This window comes from Gadus chalcogrammus, chromosome 6 (genome assembly GCF_026213295.1).
Source record: "Gadus chalcogrammus isolate NIFS_2021 chromosome 6, NIFS_Gcha_1.0, whole genome shotgun sequence".
In the NCBI taxonomy this organism is placed as follows: Eukaryota; Metazoa; Chordata; class Actinopteri; order Gadiformes; family Gadidae; genus Gadus; species Gadus chalcogrammus.
Window position 1 is genome coordinate 8,233,377 of NC_079417.1, and position 14,990 is coordinate 8,248,366.

General features: G+C 47.7%; 3 protein-coding genes across 7 annotated transcripts in view; 2 read left to right on the plus strand and 1 right to left on the minus strand.

The window, feature by feature from the left end:
* Positions 1-59: 59 nt before the first annotated feature.
* ankle2 (ankyrin repeat and LEM domain containing 2) lies at positions 60-8,890 on the plus strand. Of its 4 annotated transcripts, none has more exons than XM_056592045.1 (13): positions 60-110; positions 1,457-1,950; positions 2,326-2,502; positions 2,897-3,081; positions 3,517-3,705; positions 3,941-4,063; positions 4,453-4,516; positions 4,750-4,931; positions 5,095-5,201; positions 5,587-5,777; positions 5,896-6,751; positions 6,850-6,981; positions 7,556-8,890. In XM_056592045.1, the coding sequence occupies exons 2-13, from the start codon at positions 1,464-1,466 to the stop codon at positions 7,761-7,763; spliced, it is 2,901 nt and encodes a 966-aa protein (XP_056448020.1). In that variant the 5' UTR covers positions 60-110; positions 1,457-1,463; the 3' UTR covers positions 7,764-8,890. The 4 variants fall into 4 exon arrangements, with proteins under 4 accessions (XP_056448020.1, XP_056448018.1, XP_056448017.1 ...); XM_056592043.1 differs by having other exon boundaries at positions 97-188; XM_056592042.1 differs by lacking the exon at positions 60-110 and adding an exon at positions 199-792.
* pgam5 (PGAM family member 5, serine/threonine protein phosphatase, mitochondrial) lies at positions 8,775-11,755 on the minus strand. Of its 2 annotated transcripts, none has more exons than XM_056592053.1 (6): positions 11,226-11,755; positions 10,908-11,080; positions 10,544-10,669; positions 10,245-10,333; positions 9,849-9,979; positions 8,775-9,496 (listed from the first exon to the last, which is right to left on the minus strand). In XM_056592053.1, exons 1-6 carry the CDS (start codon positions 11,453-11,455, stop codon positions 9,346-9,348), a joined length of 900 nt encoding a protein of 299 aa, XP_056448028.1. In that variant the 5' UTR covers positions 11,456-11,755; the 3' UTR covers positions 8,775-9,345. The 2 variants fall into 2 exon arrangements, with proteins under 2 accessions (XP_056448028.1, XP_056448027.1); XM_056592052.1 differs by having other exon boundaries at positions 8,799-9,496; positions 9,849-9,982; positions 11,226-11,750.
* A 395-nt stretch (positions 11,756-12,150) lies between these two features.
* zdhhc8b (zinc finger DHHC-type palmitoyltransferase 8b) overlaps positions 12,151-14,990 on the plus strand; it is a 45,862-nt gene continuing 43,022 nt past the window's right edge. The window contains exon 1 of the mRNA XM_056592048.1: positions 12,151-12,439. Coding sequence (XP_056448023.1) covers positions 12,336-12,439 — 104 coding nt within the window. The 5' untranslated portion in view covers positions 12,151-12,335. The remainder of the gene's footprint in view (positions 12,440-14,990) is intronic.

Sequence of the window (14,990 nt, forward strand, 5' to 3'; positions counted from 1 at the left end):
GGACCTAATTTGAAAAGTTTGACAAGTTTCTGAGTTAACTTCGTTTTTAAGTCGGGCATCTGCGAGTAGGGAGTTGGGGTCCTCAGGCTGGACGGTTTGAAAGCGTCGCGGTGAGTCTCTACATCCCAAAGGGTCAGCAGCCTGCAACAATTCCGTAATATCCCTAACCAGAGGGAGTTGATGAGGAGGTGGGCATGAACCGATATGATAATCATGTTAAGAAAAGGAAGAAGAGCTCAAACTCATGGTCTCGTAATATATGCTTGCGCCGACACGGCCTGTCCAAACACAAACGTGTGTGTAAACCTATGGTCGGGAAAGCAAACTGCTAGCTAACGTTAGCTAAGCTGAGGGACAATCTCCCATAGTTTCATAACCGGCTTGTTATTACTCTTTGCAGAAACCACCTCTGACAAACCTTAGATTACAGAATTAAATGTTTTAATACGTTTTATTTAACCAACCGTCCACATAAATTAGCTTTTTACTGATACAAAGTTAGCATTGCCTCAAAAGTGGCCATAATATAAAAGTTGTAATAGTCATGCGTATATCGACATTTATAATCTTAAAATTAATATTTATAATCTTCACAATTATTGTAATTAATCGAATATAATTGCTATAATACAACTTTCGATGTCTTACGTCTCGGACACTGAGCATGCGCACAACGTGTTGTAAACAATGACACTCTTCCAGACCATCTTGAGCATTGTGTCTACACAACTGTTTATCTTTTAAAAGAACGAAGACTTTGTATTGCTTACGCAAGATATAAAATGATCTTCGGTAAGTAGGCATATGCGTTCTCGCTGTCATTGTACCGAAGGCGGTATTTTTCTTGTGATCACTACGATGTCAAATTCCTGCATCACGAAAGCCCTCCACGGATGGTATACTTGGGCGTGACAGCTTACGATCACATCGACTAATGATGTCAGATGTGTTGTTTTAACCACAGTGACATCATGGCAACTCTCAGATTTTGCTTTCCGTGTTTCACATATCGCTCGTTTTTAGTTTTGGTGTTGCGTCGTCTGTTCTCTTGTTAGCCTTCCAGTCCTTCACTCTGCATTGTTGGCGTTACTTACTTGTTTGGTTAGCAAGCTAGCTAGCGGATGGCATACAACTCTTGTGGTCTGCCTTTAATAAGCCAGTGTAAATTGCTGTCTTACAGCTAATGTACAAAATAGGTTTGAAGGCAGTGATACATTGAGGCAGGTAATGATCTTAATATTGACAATTTTAGCTTGGTGGTTTGGTTTAGTAGTGGTGCTTTACTTTTTCATTACTTTGTGTTATTTTTCCTTGATTGCCCCCCTGCTCCATTGCCATTCTGATCTAGGTGTGTTGATGTTCTATGGATATCCATGTAATGAAAGCACTGTGCCGAGATGCAATGGCGTTTTGAGATCACATCATGGTCTCTGATCTCTCCATTTCTTCCATGTAGCTGAAGCATGGAGACGGTTCTGAGCAGGCTGAGGGGACTGAGTGAAGACGAGCTGCGGCAGGAGTTGGCCAGAGCGGACCTCAAGTTCGGCCCCATCACAGCCACAACCCGGGCCATCTTTGAGAGAAAGCTGGCCAAGGTCCTCGCCGGGCCTGAGAGCGGTGCCACCGAAACGGACGGCCCCTCTGGCGCCGGCGCCTCGGGGGGTCCCGGCGCCGACCGAAGCGACCCCGTAACGTGTGCCGTGGCGGTGGCCGCCGTCGGCCGTGGCCCGCCGCCGGAGGCCGGGAGCGTGGAGGCCGACTTCGGCTACGGCTCGGGGCTCAACCCCCCCGAGGAGGAGGAGATCCCGGCGCCTTCGCGGACCGGCTCCAGCAGCTCGGAGGATGGCCCCGCTCAGCCCAGGACAGAGACCCCCTCCAAGGCATCGCAGGTGTCGCCCACCTTCTTTTACGGGGTGTGTCCGCTGTGGGAGGACGTTTTGGCCAGAAACGGTGAGTCGAGACTGAGGATCAATGTCCCCCATCCTCACTGGTATATGTTGGCTAAAATAATATTGTGATGGTATGATGGTTTTCATGTAATACACAACGCCATGAGATAAAATATAAATTGTGCATATGTTGTTTAATGCTGGCTATTTACATGCAAGCTACAAATATTGGTACGGTATTGCACATTCCGGTCAAATCGGCCGAAGTTTCGGATGGCAATAATAATAATTCCCCGGCCCAGAATTTGTCTATATCCACCTTGTGCCGTGCTTTAAGTATCCGGCCATTGAGAGAGATGCTTTAAGGGAAAGGAAAGCATTGTATCATCTTGTTGTTTCTCCCCCCGTCCCCCCTGTCCACCGTGCCCCCAAACAGAGAGACCCCACGTGTACACGGACAAGAAGGACGCCCTTCAGGTTGTGAAGATGATTAAGGGCGCTCGCTTCAAAGCCTTTCCCTCACGTGAGGACGCAGAGAAGTTCGCCAAGGGGATGTGTGACTACTTCCCTTCCCCCAGCAAATCCACTTCCTGTGGCCCGGTCATGGCCAAAGGTAGGCACAAGAGCTCGCACTCACTGCAATCTAAGTCTAGGGCACTGGAGATAAGCATATTTTCAAATGAATTAGGAATGAACTGGACAGACAATGTGTTCTGCGCGGGGGAAAAACATTTAGGTTAGTAGACACTGAAAATACATCCTTTCTAAATAACTACTTTTAAGCAATGCCCTGCTATTTTTTAAGTGGACAGACGCAGAGAGAGCTCAACCCTAACAATACTCGACTATGTTTAATGTAGAGACCCAATGCATTACACATTAATGTACAGTGCACTATCCAAAGCCAAAGGTCCCACTATGGAAACCTATATCGAAATCTATCCAACCTTAGTGTCCAATACACGGACAGTACCTTCTGTTTTCAAGTGCATTCTACCACTGTCTAGATAACACGGAGGTGGACGCCATCAACCGGGAGCGAGCCAACAGCTTCAAGAGCCCCCGCACTCAGGACCTCACGGCCAAGCTGCGGAAGTCAGTGGAGAAAGGCGACGAGAGCACCTTTAACGACCTCATCTGGAGTAATCCCCGGTATCTGATAGGTTCAGGGGATAACCCCACCATAGTACAGGTGAGGAGCTGGAAGACTCGCATGAAAGGGTTTTGGGGGTGTGCGCGTATTAATTGCAGTACCCTAGACTTTTGGTGTGTCTTATGCAAAGACACACCATTAATTAGTTGATCCGTCAACATCCTTGCTTTATCCATGGCCACTGTTACTTTGTAGAACAAGTTTTATGCCTCGGGGCTCCGTCCTCTGTGCTTTCGGTTTGGTTTTAGATGCTTTGTCTGTCTAACTCGTCGGATTTGAAACAGTAAATACCTTTATCTTGCCTGTGTCGCTGATCTCTAAATGGCGGACACTCCTGCGAACCGTTGTGAAAACCATCTTCACCGCCTTATCTGCTCTGTTTTAGACCTTGCTGCTGGTATTGTTCAAAAGCGTCTCCTCTAAACGCCTTCTCCTGGCCCTTCCGTTGTGCTTTGTGTGTGTGTGGCCATGCAGGAGGGTTGCAGGTACAACGTGATGCATGTGGCAGCCAAGGAGAACCAGGCGGGCATGGCCCAGCTGCTGCTGGACACCCTGGAGGACCCCAAGTTCATGCGCCTCATGTACCCCGACGACCAGGAGCACATGCTGCAGAGACGCATCCGCTACATAGTGGACCTTTACCTCAACACCCCAGACAAGGGAGTGAGTGACCGCTTCGCTCTGGCTTCAAGTAGAGAATGTAGTGGCATGGATTGCGTTGGGGCTGGTTGATCATTTAAAGAAGTGTGTTAACTGGGGGACGGTGTAGTGCCTTTCCGTTTTTTTTTGTGCAATGGAAACTGTGAGGATCAAGGCAGAGAGTGGTGGTTTCGGTTATCCGGTATCACAATGGCCCACCCTCAAGGTTCCTCACCAGATGTTGTGTCTCCCACTCCAGGGCTATGAGACTCCGCTCCACTTTGCCTGTAAGTTTGGGTGTCCGGACGTGGTCAACGTTCTGTGCTCCCATCCGGACGTCGACAAGAACCGCAAGAACAAGTACGACCAAAAACCATGTGAAGTGAGTAACTGCTTGCAAAGTTTTTTTTAGTTCTACTGATCTAGTTGTGAACTAGAGTCGACTGTTTGCACTCGGTGTCGATGAGTTTCATTGAACACAAACAGTAAATTCCGTTGCTGTTCAGCAAACATACTTTTTGTATCGCTGGTGTCGTCTGAATAGCTCGGTTGGTTAGATTTCTCTGCTCGGCCTAAGGCTGTGTTGGATCCAGCTGCCATGATATGGCAGGTTGTCGGTATTCACACCCCGACGGTTATTTATATTCACATTAGTCACCAGAGCGCTCGAATACCAACACAGACGAGGCACAACAACACGTCACCCCGAACGACCCCAGCATCTCACTGTTTGCTAACCGCCTCCGTTCTGTTGTTGTTTTTCTGCCCCAGGTGATATGTGATAGAAAAAATAAAACCCAAGAAGTGAAGCAGAAGATCCTGGACTACTTGGAAGGTACAAGATCGAGGTTTCTCTCCAGGAATCGACAGCGCTGTTATCGGAGTTCATAATTGCAACAATAAATGTATTTGAGCAGCCCTAATTTTAGATCCCATCGCCATACTAGTTTGTAATCCGATCCGATTGTACCATACCAGTGGGTTTAATATCTAATGCCCCGAGAATACTTGGTTAATATCGACAAAGTTGGATGAGTGTCGTGACAGTCCGTTCCATCTCTGTGTCAGACCGCTGCTACGTCCCCTTAATGAGGGCGACGGACAACTCCTCCCAGCCCGTCATCGGTGCTCCCTGGTCACCCGAGCCCTCGGAGAGCTTCTCCAACGCGCTGTCCCCACGCCACGCTCGGAGTCCCATGGATCCCCTGATGTCCGTCAAAGCCTTCGCCGGCCCCCTGAGCCCCTCCAAAGTAGGGAGTTTTAAATAAAACCGGATTAATCATTTACCTGCCTAGATTAATCCACTTTCACTGAAACAGATTTAAATTTGTTTTCTTTCAACCACCACCACTTCCTCAATCGATCGAAACCGTCACGCTCATTGGTGTTCATTTCGCCGGTAACCCCCTGCAGGCGGACGAGTTCCGGCGGGCGTGGAAGACGCCACCCAGGGACAGAGCGGAGCAAGTTCACCACATCCTCAAGTCTGACCCTGACCGCGGCGTGGAGAGGGTGGGCAGGTGAGGATCAGCCCTCACACATATATACTGAGAGGTTAGAATCATAAATGTACAAATCCCATGAAGACTTGAAACGTTATCAATAAATAAAGCCTTTTGGATTTATTGGAGGATTTGAAGGTTGTTATCTAGCTGTCTTTAGCTCTCGGAGAGAGTTTACACTAGGTAGAGTTTACATTAGGTAATTTGGCAGCCAGTTTAATCTAATTGCCTTTCTGATTGAGTTGTTAAAGCATACCATCAAAATCGGCACAGCTACAAACACTTGGAATTGCTGCACGTACAAGCACGTTTCGATAAAGGGCACAGCACCAATAGGAATCAGAACAATAGTTTCTAAAGTTAGAGAGAATCTCTGTGACTCTTTCTCTCCATCCATCCACAGGAACCTGGCTCATGAGTTCGGCCACGCCTGGGCAGAGTACTGGGACTTCCTGGACTGCTTCGTGGACCTGGCCTCACAGGAAGGCCTGCGGAAGTTTGAGGACTACCTCGGCAGGAAGGACTTCAGGCAGCGGGCGCACGAAGAGGCCGGGGAGAACGAGACCAGGAACCGCTTCAGGACGCCGTCCCCAGGTACGCCCCTCCTCCCCACTTTTTCCGCACCATGAGACCGCCTGGGCTCACGTTTACGACGTCCTTCGGGTCGCACATCGTCCGTCTGGTTTCCCCATCGACGGCGTCCTTCTTGCAGGGAAGCCCAAGAAGTTCTGCAACTCCATCTCCGTGGGCGCCTTCCTGGACGAGGGCGACGACCTCAGCCGCGAGGAGATGAAGAACCGGCAGAACGCGGCGCTCACCAGCATCAGCTCGGCGGCCGGCGCCCGGGACCGCCGCGGCGCCGACCTCATCGAGACGGCGGCCGAGGTGGACCTGCTGTGCGGCGGCGAGGGCCTGCTGCTGTCCCCCGGCGGCGCGGCGGCGTGCGGCATCGAGCTCTGCGCGTCCCCCCTGGCGTCCGGCGGCGGCGGCGGCGGCGGGCGGGACGGGACTCCCAACGGGGACACGGCGTCCTGCTCCCGCCTCTCGCCGTCGTCCTCCGCAATGCTGCTGCTGTCGCCCGTCTCCGACCTCACGCTGGAGTTCGAGCACATGTCCCTGGGGGGCTCCGCCGGCGGGGGCGGGGTCCGGGAGCGGAGGAGCAGCGGAGGCGGCCGGCACAGGGAGCTGCGGGACTCCTCCTCCTCCTCCAGCCCGCCCCCAGCCCCCCTCGCCGCGGCCCAGCTGAGCTGCGGGCTGGGCCGTCTCTCGCTGGGCCGCGCCGAGGACGAGGGGCAGCCGGCCGGGGGGAAGAGGTGCAGCGGCGGCAGCAGCAGCTCGGAGGAGTTCCTGGAGGCCCAAGAGAACCTGGACGGTCCGCTGGGCCAGAGGACTAGGGGGGCGGACTCGGGGCGCACCCTCTGCGCCCGCTCCAAGTCGTGGGACCACGGCGGGCGGGACCTGAGCAGCTCGGGCTCGTCGGGGTCCTACAAGTCCTTCAACAGCTCCAACGAGTTCCTGAGCAGGACGCCTCCTCCCCCACGCATCAGGAAGAGCCTCTTCATTGAAGGGTGGGTTTCTTGTTCTCTCGCTCCACATCACATCATTACGCCACTGTTCTTTGTCTCTTCTTTTGAACTGTGTTGTGTTCCACCCACGTTTTTCCCAGGGATGTTCCCACCAAGCTGGACAGCGAGGTCCTGTTAGCAATAGAAGCCATAGATGTCAGCCCCCAGCAGTTCCCCGGCATTCACAAGTGGAAGAGCACAATGCAGAGCTACTCAAAATCAGACATGCAAAGGTGAGTCACGTCACGCTGCCCGCACAATCTTCAGAACAAAGTTCTCATAAGTTCTCTAAACAAAAAAGTAAACACACAACTGTGCACTTTTAAATGTTAGTCGCTATGTGTATCATCTCAACAAACGTATAGCTTAAAATCAATAATAAATGAATAAATAAAACCCTATAACTGAAATATTTGACAAATGAAAAAGGCTTGCCAGCCTGTCCCTCATGGTTTTAAGTGTCTTACTATCAACACTCACAAAACCCCATCTGTAAGACTCCCCCGTACTAACGGGGTAGGAGATTAATCTGACACATTTGGACTTCAATATGCTCTAGTTGTACATTTAAAGCGCTGGTCTCAGTGCTTCACTGTGGCATGTACATCAGACTAGGATCTACTGTATCTCTTGTGTAGGACTGGATCCTCACATTATCAATGTGGATGCACTCGCAATATATCCTTAAAAGAAGAGTATTTTACAGTGGTCAGTGTGTGATAGAGGCGCATATCGTCACAATAAAGCAAAGTCCAACACGCAGTCCTCCTGATCTAAAATAACCAGTGACCTTGGCTCTCCTGCCAGCTGGCCCAGCCCTGCGGTGGTGAAACACCGACCCAGGATGCCACCGCACACACCCAGCTCCCCCGCCAGCGGCATGGGGCCCCCCGCCGGCCGCTTCAGCCCGGCCCGGCTCGGCCCCTCCACGCCAGACTTCAGCCCTGGCCGCTACAGCCCGGCCCACGCCAGCTCTTTGCACCGCATCCGCCTCAAACACTTCAACCCCCTCTAGCTGCGTCCCCTTTCCCCAGAACCCCTCCCCCTATTTCTGGAACCCCCGGTTGCGTAGATGCCTCCCCCTTTCCAGTACAGCTCCGCCACTCCCCGCCCCGATGAGTAGCACCAGCGCTCAGAAACCCCCCCCCCCCCCCCCCAACGGAATTATGCACAAGCGTCTCAAATTGTTTGTAGAAATTGTGAATGGTACTTAATAAGCCCATACAGCGTACAGGAATCATCATCGCATAAGGTTGTGATGTGCACGTTGGACTGATGGGTAAAAAGAAAAGTGAGGTTTCCTGTGAGGTGTGAGGAAGTCAATATTTTAATGTTTTTTTTTGTACGTGAGTCAGTAGCACAAAGGGTTAGTGTTTTTAACGTGTAAAGTAACTGCCAGTACCTGTGTTGTCCTCGGTTAAGGAAATCGCCTTACTTTTTTCGATCAATGGACATTTGGTTAAATATAAACCACCCGTCATTCTGTCCAGCCGTTCTTGACGTCAGACGCTGGGCAGCCGTGTTGGGCACTGCTGTGGACATTGGCACCCAATTAATTTAACTTGACATGTGTACATTGGTCAACATTTTACTGGGTTTTAGATAAACCGTTCTTTTTGTCTCCTACCAGTAACGGCAGCCTTGAATTGACATTTTTGTTAAATATAAATCAGACTGAGCAGCGCGCACTGTATGAGTTTGGATAGAAAAACGATGTATACACTTTTTAAGTCCGTTTTTTCCGGCTACACATCAGAACCGGTCAGGCCGCGTCCATGAGGAAGAGAATGTATATTTCCGTGTAACTGAAGCCTTCATTGGAGAGCACAAGACTACTTCATTAAAAGGATTGTATCGCTGTAATTGTGCTCTCAGGTGACAAAGATCTTATCCTGGTCTCAATGTTTTGAATGTGGAACGTTGCAAAAAAAAAAAATGCACCTAAATACTTAAACTTGCTAATTGTGCTTTTGGCATTCTATGCTTTATAAAAAAGGAAAATACTTTCATGGTGATGGCGCGTTTTCTGTATGTCTAGATTGTTTGCTTTCGACTAATAAAATTTCACCCCGTACGTAACTTGCCACTGCATTCTCGCCTGCTTCCAAATATTCTGCCCGTGTAAAGCATAAGTCAACTACAGAACAATAACTTTATTGCACAATTCCATAGACTTTTGAAAGACCCTCACATCGAGGGCACGGTACAAAAAGCATCTGCGTCATTTGCGATAACAAAAGCTGTAGAAATGTGTTTTAATACATAATTTTGGTTTAATAAAATTAAAGATTAGACACTTTTGGGATGAACTCTTATACATTACATTCAGAAGTTTCTCCACTGACTTATTGAACCAGATATTTGCAGCACAAATCAGTTGAGCTAACAAGTCTACTGGTTGTTTGGACTCCCTTGCACTGAAGGTAGGTAGACTATGGCACGGGAGTGACTCACAAAACTAGCAACTTGGATAGCATTTATGGTAGTTAAATTACAAAAAAGCACAAAAGAACAGCTTATTTGCAAGACACTTGAGTAGACGACTGCATGACTCCATCCTAGGTCTTTGAACCTACACCTGTGCTACGCGTATGACATCAGGTCCGGGTGAGTTTGTCCACGGGCATGAAGCCCGAGTCTCCAAGGGTTCGGAGAGCCACACGGCCGCTCGGGCGGATGGTGAGCCAGGTGATGCTGCCGTTGTTGAGGCCCATCCGCAGCCATCCCTCTGGAGGAAACTGCAGAGCCCTGAGGGACACAGAGCAGACGCAAGGATCACAATAATGGCTGAGGGAAGTACATAAATTAAAAGCTACACATCAGTGTAGGTAATTTTATATGTATTCTGGTAGTACTACTGTTAATGCAATATGGTGTGAGTAGTGCTCAATGAAAATACTTGAGGAATTTATCTTTGGTTGGTGCCGACAGGTCATTTACCTGTTTTCCTGTGTATGATGTTACTTGCAAAGGACCTCACCAATTCTAATCTGAGCCCATACGAAATGGGCAATGTCAAAAAATGTGCTGGTTTGAATTTAAATGAACAGGACGGATCCACACAGAAGCAGGAATCAACAACCCAGGAACCTGATCGCACCTGCACACAAAGTAGCGGATGACGTTGGCGTGGCACACGATGATCTCGTAGCTGTCCTCCTTCTGTTTGGCATCGGCCCGGTGGATGTAGCGGCGGAAGGCGGCTTCGATGCGAGCCCCGTCCTCGTGGTACTGCTGGAGGGAGGGCACACAGGTTGAGCGCTGCCAGGTGAGAACTGACCTCTCGCTATCGGAATCAACAACGTTACTCTCTAAAGTATTCTTGAACCCTCCGAACTCTAACAGTCAACCCCAGTATTGGCTTGGAGCTTTGCAAAGCCAAATTTGGCAAGAGAGAGACTTGATTAAAATCAATGGTGTCTAATGCATATATTGGCCGGGAAACACTTGAACATATCCTCATCCATCTCTACAACAAGCAGCAGTCTGGTCTCACCACAGCGTCTGGCTTCCAGTGTGTGACCGGGGGGACGGGTTCAATGGGAGCTCCCTCTCTCAGCAAGTCACAGCTAACCAGCTCCACTCCTGAAAGAGTAGAAAGTCAAGTTCAACTTTGGCGTTAATGTGCAGTCAAGTGTATACGTATGTATCCACTGAACCTCATAAGAATAAAGCTGTAGGTTATTTCTCAAATAGGAAATAACTGACACTGAAATATTGTTTGTTGTAATATAGAACAGGGTTACCAAAATTAATTCCATCGATTATTACTGCTTTCGTGTCTCAATTACTGACCTTCAAGGTGTTTGCTGATTATGTTCGCCGTCTCCGTGGCCCTGGACATGGAGGAGTGCACGAGGGTGTCATACTTCAGGCCTAAAGCAGCCAACCGCTGGCCTGTGAACTCGGCCTGTTCCCTGCCTAAGGAACAGAAGACAACGGTACTGTTACAAGGATACATCAGATTTTCTGATTAATGTTTGTAGGTGAATACATTTTCTTCGTTGATACAAAATGATCAATATAAATGAATGGAATATTTTAAAAGAAAATTACCGATTGGCCTCAACTTTTTACGAACGAAACGGTGGTAGATCAGCCAATTTGAAACACGGGGACAAGTATAGAACCAACAAAAGCAAAAACTTAATAAAATAACCTAATGGCGTGAGGATTCTTTCTTTGTCGCCGTTTCCACTCAGGTTGTACTGGGAGTGTCTGATGAGGAGGATATTGCGTGTTGCTTTAGGTTTCCCGTTGTCCGACTCAGAGGTGAGGTCTTCTGTTGCTTTCTCCTTCTTTTTCCCGTTGGTGAACGCCGACGGGTCCCTCCTGTAAGGAGTCATGACAGGTGATGGGATTAGAAGCTTTACGCACACGGTGATCCCCAGCACTGACATAAGACACACCAGTAAATGAACTTTTCACAAACAATCAATAATGTTTAACAAGATAAAGTAATGCGCGGAGTACTTACTTATCCCAGTTAAATTCCCAAGCGGGTCCGGACGGCACCGGTGTGTGGTTTGCAGTTGTCCATGTCGGCTGTGCTGCTTGGAGGACACCAAACCGGCTCCACACACTCGACTTCTCTCTCCCTTGCTCTCCAAAACACCCGCGGGACTCGGCCACGGCCACCGCTAACACCACGGCAGAAGAGCCTCCAGCGACCCCGCATATAAGTTGTAGAGTCCTCCTGTACGACATTCTTGAATCCGCTGAGCCGGGGGGCTAATGCTAGGCAGCAAGCTAATTGACTGGTTTAACTAGCTAGTTTAATCTGAGCTAAATTTGTGGCTTGCAATAAGGCCAACACGAATTTACAGAATTACGGCCTAAATGTCTACACTGCTATATAGACAGTCAACGTATTTGCAAACGTATCACTGAATGACATTAATTACTGCTATCTGACAGAAAGAGAAACTAGCCTTACTTGACAATGAACGCTGACCGGATTCATTATACTACGGTGTCCCGGCAGAATCAAATGTTTGACGATTTCATAAATCCCTATATTTACCACGCGGGGGCGCTCCGGTCACATGTCCCTTCACAAATACTCAGACTGTGCCCGGAGATAATGAGATTACAAAAACCTCAACATCATTATAAGGAATAACATACAATGAATGCGTAGTTTGTTGTGCTGAATGCGGTAATGTGTTATTTATTTAACCTCTATGAACAATCTTCTCCCGCCTGATATAAACGAAACATATCCTTCTCCAACTTGAATCGACCTTTCACTATAACCATGGAATGTATTGCTCTTTAGTCTTCAGCCGTACCGATTTTCATCCGTATAGGACTCAGGGTTTAGCATTGAGGCACTTGCATGAATAGGTTTGCATAGAAGCTCCACCTTTCAAGCGGTTCAGTGACCTCACTTGTGGGCTGGATTGGAAGGGTGGGATTTCCAAGATCCCCGAGCGCTGTATTTTTGCCTCTCTATCTTTGGATCTTTGTGGCTCCCTGGTAGCGAAAGGAGATTGGCTTAATCTTTCACAGCTACAAACATTGCAAATTGGATCTTCAAATGCATCTCCAACTGGAATAAATAATTGAGGAATGTGGAAATTACAGAATGCTCAACAGCGCTGGAAAGAGATTTAAACCCACCAAATATATCCCGGTATCCACAGCTGCCACACTTCTTGTGGGATCGACTACTTTATTCTTCGTTTTTACGTAAGTTTGTTATTTTTATTTATGTTTTTGACACGTTTTCTTTAGTGGCTGTCGCATACGGATTGTATATGGCCATTAGGTCAACATGGGCGATTGAGTGGTTTGGGGGGGAATACTATGCATTGATAGAATAATTCCTGTAAATTATGTATTCGTCATGTCGAGGTTTTTGAACGTTAGCGACAATCGAGGAAAAAGGGGATTAGGTTGGCTGCACGTGGATGTTTTCTTTTTAACTATCTGCAAGGAAACTTCACCCAAGCAATCTTACGTACAATTCAAACAACTGGACGATTGTAAAGGACCACTAAGTACAGGCCGCAACACGCAGCAGGTAGTTCATTCAATTAAACATCATTGAGTGATCAGCAAACAGCGCTCCCCTATCACTATTAAGGGGGATCAGTCGCGTCCTATCACCTATAAACATGTTGCAAAGATAGCTCAAGTTTTACAACTAGGCTTTGGCGTTTTCACCAAAAACCAAAGCTACCGTTTTCTTATTTCTGTCATGCTTTGTAATGTTGCACAGTGTCCAATGGGGTGGAAATGACATCATGTGTAGAGCCGCTGAAATCGAGTGGTAAACGATATAATTGAATGCTCCGTTATGTGACGGCGCACTAGTCTTTTCTCTTTGTAGGCTACACTCTAACCCTCCCTCCCCCTTCAGCAAAACCCCTTGAAATAAAGCTAGTGATGCAAATTAAAATAAAGTGTCCTCATCGACCTTTAAAATGCTTACTGGACCGTCTCAGTGGCTCTGGTCATGGAGAAGTGGGTCTTTAGCCACCAACAAGACCCGCTCAAACACTTCCAGTTTGACTCTCCTTTAAAAATGCAACTTAATCATCTAACCCTCACCGCATGAACAACTAATGGGCCCTTCCATTATCGCGGCATTGATTGGCCACCGTGGTTAGTTTCCATAATGAACTGCTTTCTGATAATTGGCTCAAATTCGATGACACTTGCATATAGGCTAATACCGTTAGCCTACCACAATGCAGACTACTTGTAAGAAAGGCTGTGTAGGCCTATCTGATTAAGTTTCAAGGACCACTTTCGGTTTGACAGACATCCACTTGTGGGCTGGATTTGTTATTTGTTATGATATGAATTATATTTCACCACGACCAGTACCTAGCTATAGCCTATTTACCCCACATCTTACACAACTTAGAAAAATAATTGTAAAGCACAGACATTTGTGATTGACACCATTGTGGGGGAAAAAATATTCTAGATGAGCTGCAATAACTACAAGCAGCCACACATGGTCCTTATGACTGAAACGATTATGCATTATTTCAATCTCTCTCGGTCACTTACATAAAAACAAAGAAACAGGATGGCTCCTTTTATCTTCGTCTGCGCCCGCAACTATTTGTGTATGAGTAATTTCAGTAAACGCATGTGTGAACGTCCATCTGTTTTCAGAGTTCATCCTCCAGCAGATGGATATGAGGCCAGGATTAAAACTTTACTGTGTTACACTTTGATTTCATAGTTAAACCCTCCTAAAGGCAGAGAGTATTGAGCCATAACTAGGCCATATAAACCCATTGTGATCCACATAAGAATGTGTATTGCATAAAATCATCAAGGATGTGTAGCTTACAATTACTGTCCTAAGCTAGTAACAGCTAGGGGGCTAAGGCAAAGGGATTCCCAGTTGATGCTAAACTGCTACTGACCAAAATAACATGGATCAACTGAACTAGGAGTTGGAATACAACCTTTTTTTGGCAGATAACCAAATTAACATAAGGTCAAATGTATATGTAGCTTAATGACACATAACTCCCTTTAATAGCCACTATTAATATGCTCAGTAAAGAATCGACCGCCGATTGATTTACACACACACACACACACACACACACACACACACACACACACACACACACACACACACACACACACACACACACACACACACACACACACACACACACACACGCACACACCCCATGCTTCTTCAGACGGGGCTCAGAGTCGATGCAGCCTACTTGTCCCTCTTGAAGACGTTGTACTGTGTAGTGTGTGTGCGTGTGTGGTGTGCACACACACACGCACACACACACCACACGGACCACCACGATAGTGTCAGTGGGCCAGCCCACCGGTTGAGCCCATATACTGTATAAAAAGATAAAAGGTAGAGGCACCGCAGAGTTAGCATGCCGTGCTCTTGGACAGACGACAGTTTGCGTAACTCGGGGTGGGGAGTGGGGGGGGGGGATATAGAATTAGAGCAAGTTATTACATAGTATTTATATCATCCCGGCACCGACATGGGCATCACCACCCGCTGGCTGATAAATGTGATCCTTCAGCCACGGTTACACCCGCAGTAATAATAGTAATGATAATAAGTCACCGTAGCCAACTTCATCATGGGAAGTTGGGAACATATTGAATCCATCTTGGTTTTCGTCCTGGGGTTGGGTAGTGCTTTTCACAGCCTGTAGTTAAAGGTTATGCTTCATGAACTCTACTTTTGGTGGGTTTTCCAGCACAATCAAAGTCTCAGTTCTTTGGCAAAATA

Excerpts from the sequence above, each read along its gene's own strand:
- ankle2 (XM_056592045.1), top strand. The coding sequence starts at position 1,464 with ATGGAGACGGTTCTGAGCAGGCTGAGGGGACTGAGTGAAGACGAGCTG. Across the intron at positions 3,082-3,516 it reads ATAACCCCACCATAGTACAG|GAGGGTTGCAGGTACAACGT; the intron begins GTGAGGAGCTGG and ends GTGGCCATGCAG. Across the intron at positions 4,517-4,749 it reads GATCCTGGACTACTTGGAAG|ACCGCTGCTACGTCCCCTTA; the intron begins GTACAAGATCGA and ends TCTCTGTGTCAG.
- pgam5 (XM_056592052.1), bottom strand. The coding sequence starts at position 11,455 with ATGTCGTACAGGAGGACTCTACAACTTATATGCGGGGTCGCTGGAGGC. Across the intron at positions 10,334-10,543 it reads AATCAGCAAACACCTTGAAG|GAGTGGAGCTGGTTAGCTGT; the intron begins GTCAGTAATTGA and ends CTACTCTTTCAG. Across the intron at positions 9,983-10,244 it reads ACTGGAAGCCAGACGCTGTG|CAGTACCACGAGGACGGGGC; the intron begins GTGAGACCAGAC and ends CCCTCCCTCCAG.